An 18,836-nucleotide genomic window follows, 5' to 3' on the forward strand; every position below is an offset into this window, starting at 1 on the left:
ACCCATCAGCCACACGTGGCTGAGGGCCGCTGTCTTTACAGAGGCACACAGAGTCCATGGCAAGGTTGTTTTGTAAAAGGTCTCCATCATCTCAGGAGATAAGAAGACCCTGAATCATCATCACAACCTGCACTGATCGTCAAAGGAACAGAAGGAAGAGAAAGTCTGGCAATCAATGGCGCAAGAACCTGAACTGCTGTGTCCATAGCTTGAGCTCATACTTTGGGAGCTGGTCAGCAGAGCAAGGTCAACAAACACACCCGGCCACCATGGCGTCCCGCACCATCAGGAAAGCAGGTGGGGAAAGGCAGAGCCAGGAGAGCGAGCGTCTCACGAAGGCGGCACTGCAGGTGTGCAGTGGCGGAACTGATGGACGGAGCAGGACGAACCCCTGTTCCCTCTTTTTTGCGTGTATGTGGGTGCTGAGGCTTGAACTCAGGGTCTGCTTACTACTTGATCCACACCTCCACTTCTGGCTTTTTGGTGGTTACCTAGAGATAAAAGTCTCACAGACTTTCAGGTTTGGACTGACTTCGAACCACAATCCACAGATCTCAGCCTCCTGATTAACCAGGACTGCAGGTATGCCCCACTGGTGTTTGACTTCATTTACCATCGTTTACGTGGCAGGTTCAAAGCTCGGTGTCCTGAAGGCTGTCTTGAGGGTAAGGTAACAGCACGTTCACTGAAGGGCCTGACACTGTGCAAATGCTTATGAGGTACTGACAGCTAGGTTGCTGCTGTTGGCCACACAGCATCTCAGAAGTGTGAGTTCATTTCATCCTCACAGCAGCCCCAGGAAGTAGGTCAGAGCAGCAGTGGCAAGACCGGATTTCAACTCGAGGTTGTGGGTGGGGTGGAATTTAGTGGGCCAGTGCTTGCCATTCTAGCAAGGGCAAGGACCTGGGTGTAGTCCTCAGCATTAAAAATTAGTAAATAGGGGGACTGGGAGTTTAGCCTAGTGGTAGAGTGCTTGCTTGGCATGCACAAAGACCAGGGTTCGATTCCTCAGTACCACACACATAGAAAAAGCCAGAAATGCTGCTGAGGCTCAAGTGGTAGAGCTCTAGCCTTGAGAATGTCCAAGGACAGTGCTCAGACCCTGAATTCAAGCCCTGGGACTGGCAAAAATAAATAAATAAATAAATGCATAAATAAATAAATAAGCCCAGTTCTTAAGCTGGGTACCTATGACTCAAACCTGTAATCATAGCAACTCTGGAGGCTGAGATCTGAAGTTCAGGTTTAAAGTCAGACTGGGCAGGAAAGTCTGTGAGACTTTTAACACGCCACTCAGAAAAAGCCAGAAGTGGCACTGTGGCTCAAATAGTAGCAGAGCACTAATCCTTGACCAAAAAAGCTCAAGGATAGTGCCTAGGTTCTAAGTTCAAGTCTCTGGACTGGCACAAAAGGAAGGTAGGTAGATAGGTAGATAGATAGATAGATAGATAGATAGATAGATAGATAGATAGATAGATAGAGATAGATAGATAGATGGATAAATAGGGACAGACAGACAGACAGAATCAATGCAGCAATTAGAACTTGGAAACAGCATGTATTTGATAATTTTAGGGAAAATTATTACAAATTTTGTTAAAAGATGTAAAGGCAGGGGCCAGGAGTTTGGCCTAGTGGTAGAGTGTTTGTCTAGCATGCATGAAGACCCAGGTTCGATTCCTTGGTACCACATACATAGAAAAAAGCCAAAAGTAGTGCTGAGGCTCAAGTGGTAGAGCTCTAGCCCTGAAAAAGTCCAAGGACAGTGCTCAGGCCCTGAGCTCAAGCCCTAGACTGGTAAAAAAAAAAAAAAAAAGATGTAAAGGCATCAAGTCATATGTAAAAATAATACTTATCTCGGAGCAATATGCAGAAGTATACATAATCCACTGAAATTTGTTTCAAGATAGGGCTCAATTGACAAAAGGCAGCCCAAAAGGAGAGAGGAGGAAGGAGAAAAAGAAAAGGAGGGGAAAAATGGCAGAGAGTGGGAAAGGGAGGAAAGGAGGAAAGAACAAAGGAATGTGAGATAGAAAACATCTTTGGCCAATTCTGCAAAACAAAAAGTTGAGGGTGGGGAAGGAGAGGAGATGGGGGTTCAGACCCAAGTGTGCTGTTGTGATGAAAAAGTTCCCAATCACAACAAATTTTAAAACACCCAAGAGATGTCAGTTAGAATGAGAGGGATGAAGTCTTAAAGCAATTTCTTTCTTTCTTTTTTTTTTTTTTTTTTTTTTGGTGGGTCATGGGGCTTGAACTAAGCCTGGGCGTTGTCCCTGAGCTCTTCAGCTCAAGGCTACCTCCCTACCTCTGGGCCTGGGCACTCTCTCTGAGCTCTTCTGCTCAAGGCTACCACCCTACCCTTGATTGAGCCAAGCCCCACTTCCTGTTTTCTTGAGATTAATTGGAGATAAGAGCATCAGGTCCTTTTGTGCCCAGGCTGGCTTTGAATTGTGATCCTCAGATCTCAGCCTCCAGAGTAGCTAGGATTACAGGCATGAGCTACCACACCCAGCTTTAAAGCAATTTCTTTAAAGGGTTTTGGTCAGGCACTGGTGACTCATGCCTGTAATTCTAGCTAGTACTTAGAAAGCTGAAACCTGGAGGATGATGGTTCAAAGCTAGCCTAAGTAGAAAAGGCAAGATCATGTCTCCAATTAAAAAGCAAAAGGCTGAACTCGAGGCATATCTCAAGTGGTAAAGCACCAGCTTGAGCAAGAAAGACAAGTGAAAAGTTGTGGCTCTACGTTCAAGACCAGGTACTGGCAAAAAGGAAACAAAACCAGGGGTTGAAGGCATGGCTGGAGTGGTAAAATGATGGCTCATGAGGGAAAGCATCAGATACCAAGTTTGAGTCATGGACACAGACCAAAAAGAAAAGAGAAAAACAAAGCAAGACAAAACAAAACACTGTTCTGTAGTAAAGCCGTTGAAAGCTTAAGCTCTGTCTCAAAGGCATGCTCCCAGGTCATGCCTGGATTGACTAAGCCACTTTCCCTGACTATTGAGGTCTTCTCACCAGGCCCAGGGGGACCTACTCAGCTCACCCTGGACTCCTTCAGAGCCAGGACAACAGATATCCCTGAGCACCCTGGGAAGACTGGCCATCACGAGACTGCACTAGCCTTCCCGCGTGACCTGGGGAAGTGCAGGTGGCACGCTCCAGCAAGCCAACAAATGCCCAGCACGTTGTAATTAGGGCTGGAGACGCTGCAGCCCAGCCTCTGTTCTCACCTCTTTCTTCCAGTACCCCACCATGGCTGACACCAAGAAATCCTTCTAGATGAGTAACCAGCCGGTAGGTCAAGGGCAGTTGTGGGAGATTATAAGTAGAAGGGGGTGGGGACCGGTGGCTCACACCTGTAATGCAAAACAACTCAGGAGGCTGAGATCTAAGAAGCCAGACCAGGCAGAAAACTCCCCAAGAGACTCTTATCTCCAGTTAACCACCAGAAAACTGGAAGTGGTACTGTGGCTCAAGTGGTAGAGTGGCAGCCTACCAGCTGAAGAGCTCAGGGCCAGCACCCAGGCCCAGCCCAATGGGCAGGAGATGTAGATTCTAACTTAACCCCTGATTCTGATTCATAGCTTGTCTTGGGGGAGGCAGGGTGCATCACACCTTCGTATTTTGAGAACAGGACAAAACCCCAGCTCTGACAACATGAAGAGGGTCACAGCTGGTTCAACCATCCCTGTGCCTGTCCCATTCACTGCTCACCCAGAGGGCAGAGGCGGCACCTCCCGAGGTGTGGCAGGCCTCTGCTGCCAGGAAGAGGTGCCCAGGTGGAGATGCCAGGGAACAGCAGACTCATGAAGACCAGGTATACTCAGATGACAGAAGGTCCAGGAGGAAGAAGTCCAGATACAACAGGAAGGAAGGGGACTATGCCTTACCCCTAAATCACCCTGTTAAGAATTCAGTCCAGGGCTGGCAATGTGGCTCAGTGGTAGAGTGCTTGCCTAGCATGCATGAAGCCCTGGGTTCAATTCCTCAGCACCACATACACAGAAAAAGCTGGAAGTGGTGCTGTGGCTCAAGTGGTAGAGCGCTAGCCTTGAGATGGCCCAAGGGTAGGACCCAGACCCAGAGTTCAAGCCCAATGACTGGTAAAAAAATAAATAAAATAAATAAATAAATATATAAATATATATATATATATATCATATATCAAACAAAAGATTGAAATACTCTTCCTCTAGGAATGAATGCTGCACCCTCAAGGTACCACCATTCTTCTATGTTGCAATCAGAGCTGGATCCCTTCTGGGGGACCCAGCATGCCTTTGACAGTGGTAGTGAGAAGCTCTGCAACAGGTCCCTGGGCAGACACCAGAGGCCGAGAAGCAGCCAATGGCTGAGGAACACCAGCACGACCAGTCCTGCTGCATGCTCCTGTGGTGGGCAGGAGGCAGGGCTGGCACAAACCCCAAGCACTCCCCCTCAGTTGTATGGGCAGCCCCGGCGGGAGACTGAGATCTCTTTCAGCCTCATTTAGGTCAGTCTTTGAAAGCCGGGCACTTGGCTGCTTCTGTATTCCTTTCTCACTTCCCCTCTCCTCTCCCTGCTCCCCCATCATGTGACCTCCTAATGGTGCCCCCTCCCCATCCCACAGGGCCAGGATGCTAAAGGAAAATGGCCACCTAAGTCACAGTGTGCCACAAGACCAGGCCAGGGGACACAGCAAGGACCCTACCGCCATTCCCAGACCCCCAGCAGCACTGTGGGATACTGGATGACCTACAAATCCAAACAGGGCGGAGGAGCATGAAGGGAGTTTCCTGCCATCACAAGCCATGGTTACCAAAGCATGATGGGGAGACGAGGGGTACACGCCTATCCACTATTATCTCCAACAGGCGCTGAATGTCTTGTGTGCATGCTGCTCAGGGACTAGCGCTGCCCCTCAGCTTTTTTTTGTCTCACAGGTTCTTTCTGGTCCTTGCTCCCAAAAATGATGAAGAAAGAAGAGGAAGATGAGGAGGAGGAGGAGGAGGAGGAGGAGGAGGAGGAGGAGGATATAATAATGGTTGCACCAAAAAAGGCCAGGGACGTCTGCAACCTATTCCCTGTACAAACTGCACCCAATGCACGTCTGAGGCCAAGGCCATTACAGTTGTCATTTGGAACATAGCAGCCACAGCCCTCAGGAACATTTCCAAAACAAGTGTTTTCCACACATCTGGGCTTCTCAAGCCCTGCACAAAGCTCCACTACTGCGGGAGTTGTGTTATTCACAGCAAGATGGGCAGGAATGGATTCCCAGGATTTGCTCACTGCGCAATCTTCCATCAACAAAGATGTCAAATGTCACTTTCTGAATGACTGGTCCACAAGTCCAACCTGTGGGGTTGTGTGATCTGACAGACATTATAGCGACAGAGAAGGCTCAGAGAATGGAGGGTTGGGAGTTTGGCCTAGTGGAAGAGTGCTTGCCTAGCATGCACAAAGACCCAGGTTTGATTCCTCGGTACCACATACATAGAAAAAAGCCAGAAGTGGTGCTGTGGCTCAAATAGTAGAGCTCTAGCCTTGAGAAAAAACCCAAGGACAGTGCTCATACCCTGAGCCCAAGGCTAGGACTGGCGGGGAAAAAAAAGGCTCAGAGAATAGAGAAAACAAGAGCCAGAAAAATGGTCCTGAGGCCAGCTTTATAACTGAGTGTTCCTAGATATCATGATATCATTTCCCTGTGTGCTAAAACAGGCGGCAGGAGTCAGCTCTGCCAGCTGTGCTGTTACCAACTGAGGTAGGGCATGTGGACACATGGGTGGGGGGGGGAGTAGAAGATCCCCTTTCCTCTGGATGTGTTTGATCAGCTGAGAACCCCAGAAACAAAGAACTTGCATCTAAAGCCTGAGCAGCAGGAGATGACTCCCAAGAACCAATGTGGGGACGTCTCTGGATCTCCCTGTGCTCATATCCAGAGCTCTCCAGGGAGGAGGAGGTTCTAGGAAAGTGCTACTTTCTTCTTTGTGCAACATTTTCAGTTATGAGCAAGGCGAGTCAGGAACCAGTGGTTCACGCCTGTAATTCTAGCTGCTTAGGAGGCTGAAATCGAAGGATCACAGTTCAAAGTCAGCCCAGGCACGAAAGTCCATGAAACTCAGCTCCATCAGAAAACTGGAAGTGGCTCAAAGTGGTAAAGCACTAGCCTTGAGCAAAAGGAGCTCAGGGACACCATGCAGACCCTGAGTTCAAGCTCCACGACCAATAAGAACAACAATAACAAAAAAAGCAAGCGGAGCAAATGTGCAAAAAGGGGAGACTGTTTCTGTGGCGGGGCCAGGTACTTCTCTCGCTACAAGAGAGGAGACTCGCCCCAGGCACTGGTGCTTGTCATCCTGGCCATTCAGAAAGCTGAGATCTAGGATGAGGCCACCAGGCAAGAAAACCCATCAGATTCTTAGCTCCAATCAATGAGCAAAATGCCAGAACTGGAGGCATGGCGCTAGCCATGAGTAGAAAAACAAAGGGAGATTACAGAGAGAGAGAGAGAGGGAGAAAGCATGCGAGGGGCAAGAGTGGAATGTTTTCAGGATTTGGGTGGTATCAATAACCAAGGAGCAGTGACCTGACACAGGGCCTCTCCCAGAAACTGTCCTTGTTCCACCTTATACAGAGATTCCTCACCTTAGGTGAGGAAGAGGAGGCAGGGTAGAAGACAGTCACCCAAACAAACCAGCACTGTGACTTGCCTTGGCCTCTCCAGAGGAATGGCTCTGGGCACAGTTGCCTACTTCAGGGGCAGGCCTAGGTTTCTGATGCCACCAGAGGGCTGCAGCGAGTCCCTTGAAAATAGGGTACTGCCAGCACTGGAGGCAATATGCCCTCACCAAGGCGGTGAATTCTGAGGCCGAGACAGATACCATAGATGCAGAAAGGGAAGAAGGACCCACCCAGGGGCCTGAGGGACGGGAAATGCCAGCCTCTCCTCCCCATGACTTCCACACTACAAACTGTAGTTCTTCGCTTGCTTACACAACATGTTAGATTTCCAGATTGAACGATGCTGCCAGCTGGAGCAGATCTTCCTTTTTTTTTTTTTCCCCATGAAATTTCTGAGTTGGGTTCCAGCTGGATGAGTTTTGAAGAAACAGGAAAAGCCACAGAGCCATGCAGAGTGAGCCGCCTTCCACTTGACCACAACTTTGGCCTTGGTCCATCTGTTGCCCAGGAAACCCATCACTGCCAGCAGGTGACATGCTCGCTCCAAGGCCAGGTGCAAAGGAGTTCCTGCCTGGCCCTGAAGGATCACGCAGGACTTTTAGCCAGGCCCTGGAGCATTCTGTGATGGGGGTGGGAAGGCCCACAATGTCACAGACTGCAAACAGAATCCAGACCCTTGGGGAGAGGAAGCAGAGAGAGCACACTCCCTTTAGAAAATGTGTGTAGGGGGGCCAGGAGTTTGGCCTAGTGGTAGAGTGGTTGCCTAGCATGCACGAAGACCAGGGTTTGATTCCTCAGTACCATATACATAGAAAAAGGCCGTAAATGGTGCTGAGGCTCAGGTGGTAGAGCTCTAGCCTTGAGAAAGCCCAAGGAACAGTGCTCAGGCTCTGAGTTCAAGCCTCAAGACTGGCAACAAAAAAGAAAAAAAATGTACATGACATGTTATGTCACTTAAGTCTTTGTCCTGGTGACTCAGCTCCTTGGGGTTTTCAGAACAATTCCCCTCCCCCCAGCAACCAGAGAGAACAAAACTATTGATCTAAACTAAACATTCAAGGTAATTTTCATCCATACCCAATGACCAATGACGGAGCTGTCTGCAGGAATGACCTACCCTGGCTAAATTTAATGTCCTGGCAGAGCTAACCTTTGTGGAGGAGGATAGATGGGGAAAGCCCAGAAAGATGGGGAAAGCTCATTCCCCAGGGTGGCCTCTTCAGTGGCCCAGGCCGGCCAGACCAGGCAGCAGCTGCCATCACAAGATCCTGCCCTGACAGGGAGCCTCCCATGGAGGGGGGCTCATCTGCCCGAAATAGAACTTCTCAAAGCCTAAACGCGGGGTAGTGTCTATCCCAATGACCAGAATCACTGCACTACTGCTACTTTGTTTTTTTTTGTGGGTCATGGGGCTTAAACTCCCTGAGTTCTTCAGTTCAAGGCTTACCCCTGGAGCCACAGCCCTACTTCCCCTTTTCTAGTGATTAAGTGGAGATAAGAGTCTCCGGTCTTTAGCTGGGCCTGGCTTGAACTGTGATCCTCAGATCTCAGCCTCCAGAGTAGCTAGGATTACAGGTGTGAGCCATCACACCCAGCTTCCACTGATTCTTTCTTTCTTTTTTTCCCCAGTCTTGGGGCTTGAACTCAGGGCCTGGGCACTACCCTTGGGCTTATGTCTAGCCTAGCTTTTTACTGGCTTAATTGGAGATAAGAGTCTCAGGGACTTTTTTGCCACAGTTGGCTTCAAACCATGATCCTCCAGATCTCAGTTTCTAGAACTATAGGTTGAGTCAGGTGTGAACCATCGGGCCTGATGCTACTGTTTTCCTAGAGTAAGCTTCCATCTCTCATTCTAGCCAATGTTTTTAGCTTGAACTCAGGGCCTGGGTGCTGTCCCTGAGCTCTTCAGCTCCAGAATACTGCTCTACCCCTTGAGCCACAGGACCCCTTCCAGTTTTCTAGTAGTTAATTGAAAATAAGAGTCTCAAGGACTTTACTGCCAGGGTTGGCTTTGAACCATGATCCTCAGATCTCAGTCTCCTGAGTAGCTAGGATTACAGGCATGAGCCCCCTCACCTGGCTTCTTCTTGCTGTATGCAGTGCCACTGCTTTAGGGAAGTCTTCCCTGGTCACCTCCTCCAAGCTCACTTCCCTGCCACTGGTGTGTCACGTGTTCTGTTGAATGCCTGTGCAATGGCATCCATAACCCGAATCCAGCTCTGGATAGGTCTGTCTACTGATTTACTCATTCTACTAAACTGTCATTTCCTGAGGGTGGAGTTCAAAGGACCCTTCCCAGGGCCTAGAACAGGAAGGGCCTTGGGAAGGCACCAGTGACAGAAGACTCAGACACATGATGGCACTTACAATGTCCGCATTCACTGCACAGGCCTGAGGTCATGTACTAAGACAGCTGCGATAAAGATGTAGTTAGCAGGGTGCTGGCAGGTCATGTCTGTGATCAAGCTACTCAGAAAGCTGAGATTTGAGAATCATAGTTGAAGGCCAATCAGTTTTTCTAGAATAATCAGCAAACAGCAGAGATGGAGGTATGGCTGAAGTAGAACACTAAGCTAGGCAAACCCCTCCCCCAGCCCCACCCCCCAAAAAATCTGGATACTGGTGGCTCACATCTATAATCCTAGTTACTCAGGAGGTTGAGATCTCAGGATCAAGGTTTAAAGCCAGCCAGAGCAAGAAAGTCTACAAGGCTCTTATCTCCAGTTAACCATCAGAAAACCATTAGTAGCACTGTATTTCAAAGTGGTGGAGCACAAGCCTTGAGCAAGAGTTTAGGGATTGAGTTCAAGCCCCATGACATAAACAAACAAACACAGAAGCTGACAGTGTGACCTAGTGGTAGAATGCTAGCCTAGCATGCATGAAGCCCTAGGTTTGATTCCTTAGTACCACATATAGAGAAAAAGCCAGAAGTGGTACTGTGGCTCAAGAGGTAGAGTGCTAGCCTTGAGTTGAAGAGCACAAGGACCGTTCTTAGGCCCACAGTTCAAGCCCCATGACCGACAGGGTGGGGAGGGTAGCCAGAGATGTTTGTTTGTTTGGAGATAAGGGTCTTGCTAGGTAGCCTAGGGTGGACTTTTTTTTTTTTTTAATATGGAATCTTAAGGTCCTGCATGGGGCCTTGCTGTATCATTTTTATTTTACTATATGTGCTGCTGACAGATGAACACTGAACTGGAATTGTCAACCCTCCTGCCTCAGCCTCCTGAGTGCTGGAATCACAGGAATATACCACCTACCCCTGGCTTGGACTTACTTTGTATTATTACAATTTTTAGTCCGTTGTGCGACCAAACTCTTTGGCTCAATAGAAACATCTAAGTGGAAAGCAGCTGGACTCAGCAGAACTGCTTTGGGTACTAGGTGCCCTTAGGACATAGTTGGGGACACAAGAATGATGTCTTTCTCAGTCTGGGCGATATTTGCTATTTGCAAACTTATTCAGCTGTACTTTTAGTGTTTGTGTACTTTCCCATACATATAAATGAACTCAAGTTCAGAAACACTCCATGCAAACACAGCAACATACAATAGATCTTTCTTGGCAGAAATATATACCTCATAGCCGGGCGCAGTGGCTCACGCCTGTAATCCTAGCTACTCAGGAGGCTGAGATCTGAGGATCGTGGCTCAAAGCCAGCTCCAGCACGAAAGTCTATGAGTCTCTATCTCCAATTAACCACCAGAAAACCAGGAATGATGCTGTGACTCAAGTGGTAGCGCATGAGGGTTGAGCTGAAGAGCTGAGCGACAAGTGCCCAGGCCCCAGAGCTCAAGCCCTGCGACCGACCCCTCCCCCAAAAAAGAGCTGAGTACCAGTGGCTCATGGCTGAAATCCTAGGTGCTTAGGAGGCTGAGATTTTAGGATCATCCTGGCACTTGAACTCAGGGTCTGGGTACTGTCCCTGAGCTTCAAGGCTAGTACTCTACTTCTTGAGCCACAGCACCACTTCCAGGCTTTTCTGCTTATGTGGTACTAAAGAATTGAACCCAGGGCTTCATGCATGCTAGGCAAGTACTCTACCACTACATCACATTCCCAGCTTATCTCTTAAGATTCTTATTTCCAGTAAGCTACCAAACAACGAAAACACAAGAAGTGGAACTGTAGCTTGAGTGGTAGAGTGCTAGCCTTGAGCACAAAAGCTCAGTGAAAGCACCCAAGTCCTGAATACAAACCCTATACCTGCACCACCTCCCCCGTCCTTGGGGGAAAAAAAAAAAAAAAAAGACCAGTAAGACCATCTTACTAGGATGATGGAGAAAACAGGCAAAACAACTTTCAAGAATTGGAGTGAGGTTGACATTCAAGGGCAAGACTGACTTTAAGACTCCTGCACTGCTGCCGCTCATCTGATTCCTTTTAGAAACGGCTACGCTGATTTCGAAAGTGTAATGCACTTTACCAGGCCAGGATCGTGGCAGGTGTCTGGAACGGGCATACAAAGAAGGTGGCAATCCATAAGCACATGTGGGTGAGAGGTACCATCTGCAGGCCTTGTGCAAGCAAGCACTTGGCTATACCATTTATTAAGACTGACTCAGGCTGGGCGCTGATGGCTCAGACCTATAATCCCAATGACTCAGGAGCCTGAGATCTGAGGATCCATGTACTTGGGCTGGGAGTTTGGCCTAGTGGTAGAGTGCTTATCTAGCATGCATGAAGACCCAGGTTCAATTCCTCAATACCACATACATAGAAGTCGTGCTGTGGCTCAAGTGGTAGAGCCTTGAGAAAGTCCAAGGACAGTGCTAAAAGGACAGAGCTAAAAGCCCAGAACTGGCCAAAAAAAAAAAAAAAAGTCCACGTACTTATCTCCAACAAACCACCAAAAAGCAGGAAGTGAAAGTGTGGCTCAAATATATATAACACCAGCCTAGAGCAAAACAGCAAAGGAGCCACACCTGGGCCCTGAGTTCAAGCCCCAATACTGGCCAAAAAAAAAAAGAACAGAAAAGAAAGTTACCATGCCTCTGTAATCGGAGACTTTCCCCTTTCATTTGAAACCCAAAGAAAAATCCTTCGGCTTCTTGCAGTCATGATTGGCACAGATTAGACTGTGAAGCTCAATGGTTTTATCTTTTTTTTTTAAGTTGGTCCTGGGGCTTGAACTCAGGGCCTGAGTACTATCCTGGAGCTCTTTTGCTCAAGAATACCACTCTACCGCTTTGAGCTCCAGCTCTACTTTAGCTGGAGATAAGACTTTTCTGCCCGGGCTGCCTTCCAACCGTGGTTCTCAGATCTCAGCCTCCTGAGTGCTAGGATTACAGGTGTGAGCCACTGGGGCCAGGAAGGCAGGTTGCTTCCTAACAAGGATTGGCTGGCTGTGCCTCCTTAGAGTAAGCAAAAAATAGACCCATTGCACTGGGTAAGCTCAGGGAAACCAAGATCTTATTGCATCACTGCAGATCATGTCTGGGTCAGTTTAGAAAGCTTTTCTTCTTGTGTTCCTCCCCTTTTTCTTTCTTTTAACAAAAACGTGTTAATTGTGAGGGGTTTAAATGGAGGAGTCCCACTTGTGCGTGGTTGTGTGCGTAGTGCGTACCTGTATAATTTTCTTGTTTTGGTGCCTGTTAGGTAGTAAAAATAAGCTAATGAGTCTAAGTCAAATACAGACACCAACACCAACGCAGAGGCAGACAGACAGACAGACAGACAGACATGCTCCCACTCACTCACCAATCAGGTGAACCAATGAAAAAAAGACCCACTCTGGCGGACCGCTCGGGTTTTCCGTGGCCGTGGGGCTCTCCCCCCCACACTGGCTTCATCGCACATTCTTGCTTTTCTCCTTCCTTTTTTGAGGCAGGTCCAGCGAGGCCGCCCAGGCTGGCTTTCCCAGCGCCGGGGCGGCGGGCAGGCCACGACCCGGCTGCGCTCGCCCTCGACCCCGCGGCAGGTGCCGCGGTCGGATGAGACGCACTCGCTGCCCCCGTGGGGCGGACACGGCCCGCGGTCACCTGTCCGCGATCCGCGATCCCGGCGAGGTGGCCGCGGACGTGGCCGGCCCCGGGGTGGTCGCGGGGTCGCAGGGCGGGGCAGCCCGGCTGCTCACCGCGTGGGGATGCGAGGATGCCGCGGGCTCCTCCGGTCCCGCCCGGTCCGCCCCGCCGCGCCCCGCCCGACCCCGGGGCCGGTCCCTGGGTCGCGGCGGCCGGAGCGGGCCCCGGGGTGGCGGCGGCCGGAGCCGGGTCCTGGGGTCCCAGCGGGACGCCGGGGCGCGGCGGCCGGGGCCGGGTCCCCGGGGTGGCGGGTCGCGAAGGCCGCGGCCGGACTCACCTTCTTCACCGACTGCGAGATGTTCTCCAGGATCCGGTCCTTCACCTCCCGCGGCTCCATGGCGCCGCCGCCGCCGCCGCCCCGCCGCCGCCTCCCTCGCCGCGGGCCCCGGGCCGCCGCCAACCGCTGCCTCCGGCCGTGCGGGGGCTCCGTGTTGCCGGCCGCGGGCCCCTCCGCCCGCCGCCCAGCCTCGCCTGCCCGCCCGCCCGCCCGGGCCTCGCTCCACCCCGGCCCGGCGGCTCCGAGCGCGGCGGGCGGGGAAGGAGGGGAGGAGGCCGCGCGCCCCCGCCGCCGCCGCCGCCGGCGGAACTGATGTCAGGCGGGGCGGCGCCACGGGACCTGCCCGCGGCCACCTCGACACCCGGGCCTCGGGGACCCACCGATCCCGGGGATCCACCGACCTGGGACCCACATATTCAGAGAACCGAAGATCCCAGGGACGGACAGACCCGGGACACACAGACCTGTGATCCGTAGATTTCAGGGACCAACAGATCTCGAGACCCACGGACGTGGGTCCAGAGAATTACAAACCTGGAACCCACAGATCCCAGGAACATACGAGCCTGGGTGGGTCAACAGACACCAGGACCCACAGACCTGGGGAACCTCTCCCCCCCCTCCGCCCCCCAACACACACACACACACACACACACACCCCGCCCCCAACACACACACACACACACACACACACACACACACACACACACACACACACACACACACACACACACACACACACACACACACACACACACACACACACACACACACACACACACACACACACACACACACACACACTACGCCGAGACCCGGGAAGACCAGGCCCACAGATGCAGAGGACTGGCCCCAACCTGCGGCCCACGCAGGCCCGAGGGTACCCGCTTCTGGCTCAGCTCCCCGCTCTCACCCACTTCTCCAGACTCCCCCATCTGAGGGCCTCAGGCCCGCCTACCTGAGGCTCACACTCCATACAGAATTCTTTTTATGTGACTGGATAAGGATCCACAATAAACTCGGGAAGACGAAAGAGAGCCTGGGTCACTACATACGTTATTCTTCCGGGCCTACCTGCAGGCTCACATCAGCCCCTGCTACAGAGCAGCTTAAGGGTTAGGAGTTCAGAAAATCTGCCTGAAAATCATTGCTAATGATTGAGCCCAGACACCAACCTGGGAATCCAACCCCAGGGACTATGTATCTACTTTTCTAAGTCAAGAATACCTTCACAATTTTTCAGACTGCTCTAGGAGTCAAACCCTAGGGCTTGGGCTAAACTAAAGGGGGGAAGAGTCTCCACAGCAACTAAATCTGAGGGTTTAAACAATTTCTTTTTTTTTTTTTTTTCCTTTTTGTCAGTTGTGAGGCTTGAACTCTGGGCCTAGGCCCTGTCCCTGAGCTCTTCAGCTGAAGGCTAGGGCTCTCCCCCTTGAGCCACAGCACCACTTCCTGCTTTCTGATAGTTAATGGGAGATGTTTCTCACGGATTTAGTGCCTGGGCTTTAGTGCTGGCTTTGAGCCCCAATCCTTAGATCTAAGTTTCCTGTGTAGCTAGGATTACAGAATGAGCCACAGGTGCCTGGCAACCCAAGGATTCTCTCTCTCTCTCTCTCTCTTTCTTTCCTTCCTTCCTTCCTTTCTTTCTTTCTTTCTTTCTTTCTTTCTTTCTTTCTTTCTTTCTTTCTTTCTTCCTTTCTTCCTTTCCCCCAGTCCTGGGGCTAGAACTCAGGGCCTGGAGCCCTCACTCAGCATTTTTTTTTTTTTTTTGCCAGTCCTGGGCATTGTCCTTGGATTTTTCTCAAGGCCAGAGCTCTACCACTTGAACCTCAGCACCACTTCTGGCTTTTTTCTATGTATGTGGTACTGAGGAATCGAACCTGGGTCATTGTGCATGCTAGGCAAGCACTCTCCTACTAGGCTAAACTCCCGGCCCCTGAGCTTTTTACTTAAGACTAGAGCTCTACCATTTGAGCCACAGCACTATTTCTAGCATTTTCTATGTATGTGGTATTGAGGAATTGAATCCCGATCTTCGTATATGCTAGGCAAGCACTCTACCACTAGGCCAATCTCCCGGCCCCCAAGGATTTTCTATTCTCACAGAATTCAGAAAAGAAATATTTCCATGGGGCTGGGAAGAGGATAAAATGAGGATGGGAAGCCCTAGGTGGCAGTGGTTCATTCCTATAATCCTAGCTATCCAGGAGGCTGGAATCCAGAGGGCTGTGTTTTGGAGACAGCCTAGGCAGAAAAGGCCTTGAGATCCAACCTCCAAAATAATTAGCAACAAACAAACAAAAAACAAAAGGTACTGGGGGTTCTGCACAAGTGGTAGAGTATCTGCTTGAGCAATCAAGCCCAAATCCTTTTATGAAAGAAAAATAAATTAAAAAGGCAAGTAAAGGGGCCAGGAGTTTGGCCTAGTGGTTAAAGTGCTTGCCTAGCATGCATGAGGACCCGGGTTCGATTCCTCGGTACCACATACATAGAAAAAAAAAAGCCAGAAGTGGTGCTGAGGCTCAAGTGGTAGAGCTCTAGCCTTGAGAAAGTCCAAGGACAGTGCTCAGGCCCTGAGCTCAAGCCCAGGACTGGCAAAAAAAAAAAAAAGGCAAGTAAAGCTGGGTGCTGGTGGCTTAGACCTGTAATCCTGGCTTTTCAGGAGGCTAAAATCTGAGCATTGTGGTTAGAAACCAGCATGGACAGGAGAGTTGTGAGATTCTTTAATATCTCCAGTTAAGCATAAAAAAAAAAGCCAAAGTTAGTGTACACTAACTTTGAACAAAAAAACCCTCAATGACAGCACTGAGGTCCTGAGTTCAAGTCCCAGGACTGACACAAAAAAAGAAAGAAAGAAAGAAAACAAAAAAAGGTTAAGGGAGAATCAAGGCTTCAGGCGACAGTACCTGGGCCAAGAAAACACATTATATTGACAGATGCAAGAAATAGCCAGATGTACAAAGGTGTTTGTGGGGAGATAGGTCAGCCTGAATGACTCTTTTTACTTCCTCCTTCCTGGCCATTGACTCTATACCCCAAGCTGTGAGATACTTTGCTGGCCAGGAAAACCTCCTCAGTGCCAAGAGGAACTAGGAAGCTTTCCTAGTTTCTTTTTCTTTCCTGCTGTTGAATAGCAAGTGCTAGATACAATCTTCTTTTTTTTTTTTGCCAGTCCTGGGCTTGAGCTCAGGGCCTGAGCACTGTCCTTGGACTTTCTCAAGGCTAGAGCTCTACCACTTGAGCCTCAGCACCACTTCCGGCTTTTTTGTATGTATGTGGTACCAAGGAATCGAACCCAGGTCTTTGTGCATGCTATGCAAGCACTTTAACCACTAGGCCAAACTCCCAGCCCCTAGATACAATCTTCTAACAAATGGCTCTTCATGGCTAAAATGCACTGCAGATTCAAGTATTTATATTCTTTGGGTATATTCCACCTATCACCTGGCTAGTCCCGTACATGGGGAAAGGTGATAACATTTCAGCTGTGTTGTTTTCTTCCACATACATGGGGCAACTCAGGGCCTGGTCACTTTTCTTGAGCTTTTTCACTCAAGGATGGTGCTCTCCCTCTTAAGCCACACCTGTACTTCTGGCTTTTGGATGGTCAATTGGAGATAAGACTCACATGGACTTTCCCGCTGTCAGGGGCTGGGTTCAGACCACAATGCTCTCAGGTCTCAGCCTCTTGAGTCGTTAGGATTACAGGAGTCACTACTACTTACTGCTTTCAGAAGGCCTTACTGACCCCCTGCTGATCAGGTTTCCCTAAGATTGCACTGGAATGGCAGAGATGAGAGAAGACAGGTAGGACTCGCTTGACAAGACTTCTTGCAGAAAAGAGGCTAGGTATGTTCCTGTGTGAGATAATAGTTCAGTGCCAGGCTCTGACATGGGATCCATGGTGCCTGAAAAACACAGGATATCTCTCAGTTCTGTTGTTGAGAGTCATTTACACTCACAGTTGAAGCCCATTTATTTATTGCACAAGACTTTGTGGATCACATGGGAGGTGCATGAGACTCTGAGTCAAAAGGCAACAAGAATTCAAAACTTTGACTGATTCATGCTAAGACCAGAGGCAAATCACTCTCCGCCTTAACTTCCAAATCAGTGACACAGGAGAAAGGATTTCAAAGTGCCTGTGTTTAATACTGTCCTCCTGTAAGTCCCACAGTGCTCAATGCCATCAGATGAGGCAAGATGTGAGGCCAGCAAAAACCTAGGGAGGGTGCCATGTCTCCTTTATATTTCATTTTTTGGTGCCAGTAGTAGGACTTGAACTCAGGGACCTGATGCTGTTACTTAGCTTTTTCACTCAAGGCTGGCACTGTACCACTTGAACCATACCTCTGCTTTTGGCTTTTTGCTAGTTAACTGGAGATAAGAATCTCATGGAAGAGCTGGGAGTTAGGCCTAGTGGTAGAGTGCTTGCCTAGCATGCACAGACTCAGATTCAATTCCTTGGTACCATCTACATAGGGGGAAAAAAAGCCAGAAGTGGTGCTGAGGCTCAAGTGGTAGAGCTCTAGCCTTGAGAAAGTCCAAGGACAGTGCTCAGGCCCTGAGCTCAAGCCCAGGACTGGCAAAAAAATAGAAAAAAAAAGGAGTGGGGTGTGACTCAGGTGACAGAATGCCAGCCTTGAGTGAAAAACCTGAGTGCAAGGTCTTGACTTCAAGTTCCAGTACTACCCCCCCCTCACACACACACACACACACACACACACACACACACACACACACACACACACTCATGCACACATTGCCTGAAGAAATGAGAGATGAAGCCAGGAGGCTTGTAGGGAAGGGTATTCTAGGTGAGGAAGAGCAAGTTCCAAGGCCCTGGCTGGGAGTAAGACCATGGAGACAATGGTACTTAGAGGTAGGGGAGGGGAAGGAAGTAGGAGGTGAAGGCTCAGGGGTAGAGTGACTGCTGAGGACTGGGAGTTTGGGCTAGTGATAGGGGGCTTGCCTAGCATGCAGGAAGACCTGGGTTCGAGTCCTCAGTACTACATATATAGGAAAAAAAGCCAGAAGTGGTGTTGTGGCTCTAGTGGTAGAGCTCTAACCTTGGGAAAACCCAAGGACAGTGCTCAGGCCCTGCCTGAGCCCAAGCCCAGGACTGGCAAAAAAAAAAAAAAAAGTGCCTTCTGAGGCATTCTTTCCAGGCTTATCCTCTCCCATAGAGACCTGGAGCTCAGGACAGCATGCAGGTGGGAGAAAGCAGGGGAATCTGCTGCTTCCTCAGGTGAGAGGGATGGTGCTTGAAGTTGGATGAGTTGGACACAGGGTATGAGGAAAGGAGTCCAGATTTTATTTATTTTTGCTCGTTTTGAGATTGAATTCAGGACCTGAGCTTTCTATGCACCAACCCGTCACCTGTAAGTAGCATGGTTTGTGTGTGAGAAAGGGGGGGGGATGGGACTGGAGCTTGAACTCAGGACCTTGTACTCTCTCAGCATTTTTCACTTTCCACTGAGAGTTTGGCCTAGGGGTAGAGTGCTTGCCTAGCATGCATGAAGACCCACCAAGTACCACATACACAGAAAGTGGTGCTGTGGCTCAAGTGGCAGAGCTCTAGCCTTGAGAAAGGCCAAGGACAGGACTGCCCCCCACCCCCCAAAAAAAAAGGCTGCAGAACTGGAGACCCATGTTACTGAGGACAAAACACTGCAGTTGCTGCCTCCTATGTGTGACCTGGACATTCACTCACCAGCCTGAAGTTCTCATTAGGAAGGTAAAGTTGTCAGAGTAGTGTGTTGACTTCTATGTTATGTTTTCACAAGGACCTAAACTCAGTAAAGACCTGGCCGGTTATACACGGGCATAACAATGAATAAATACAACAGGAATATACGGGACCTCAAG

At 49.8% G+C, this 18,836-nt stretch overlaps 1 protein-coding gene across 1 annotated transcript in view; it reads right to left on the reverse strand.

The window, feature by feature from the left end:
- The window catches only part of Plekhm2 (pleckstrin homology and RUN domain containing M2), a 34,617-nt gene extending 21,575 nt beyond the window's left edge, over positions 1 to 13,042 (reverse strand). The window contains exon 1 of the mRNA XM_090335758.1: positions 12,969 to 13,042. Coding sequence (XP_090191884.1) covers positions 12,969 to 13,028 — 60 coding nt within the window. The 5' untranslated portion in view covers positions 13,029 to 13,042. The remainder of the gene's footprint in view (positions 1 to 12,968) is intronic.
- Between the last annotated feature and the right edge of the window lie 5,794 nt (positions 13,043 to 18,836).

This window comes from Megascapheus bottae, chromosome 6 (genome assembly GCF_031878675.1).
Source record: "Megascapheus bottae isolate mThoBot1 chromosome 6, mThoBot2.hap1, whole genome shotgun sequence".
NCBI classification, from domain to species: Eukaryota; Metazoa; Chordata; class Mammalia; order Rodentia; family Geomyidae; genus Megascapheus; species Megascapheus bottae.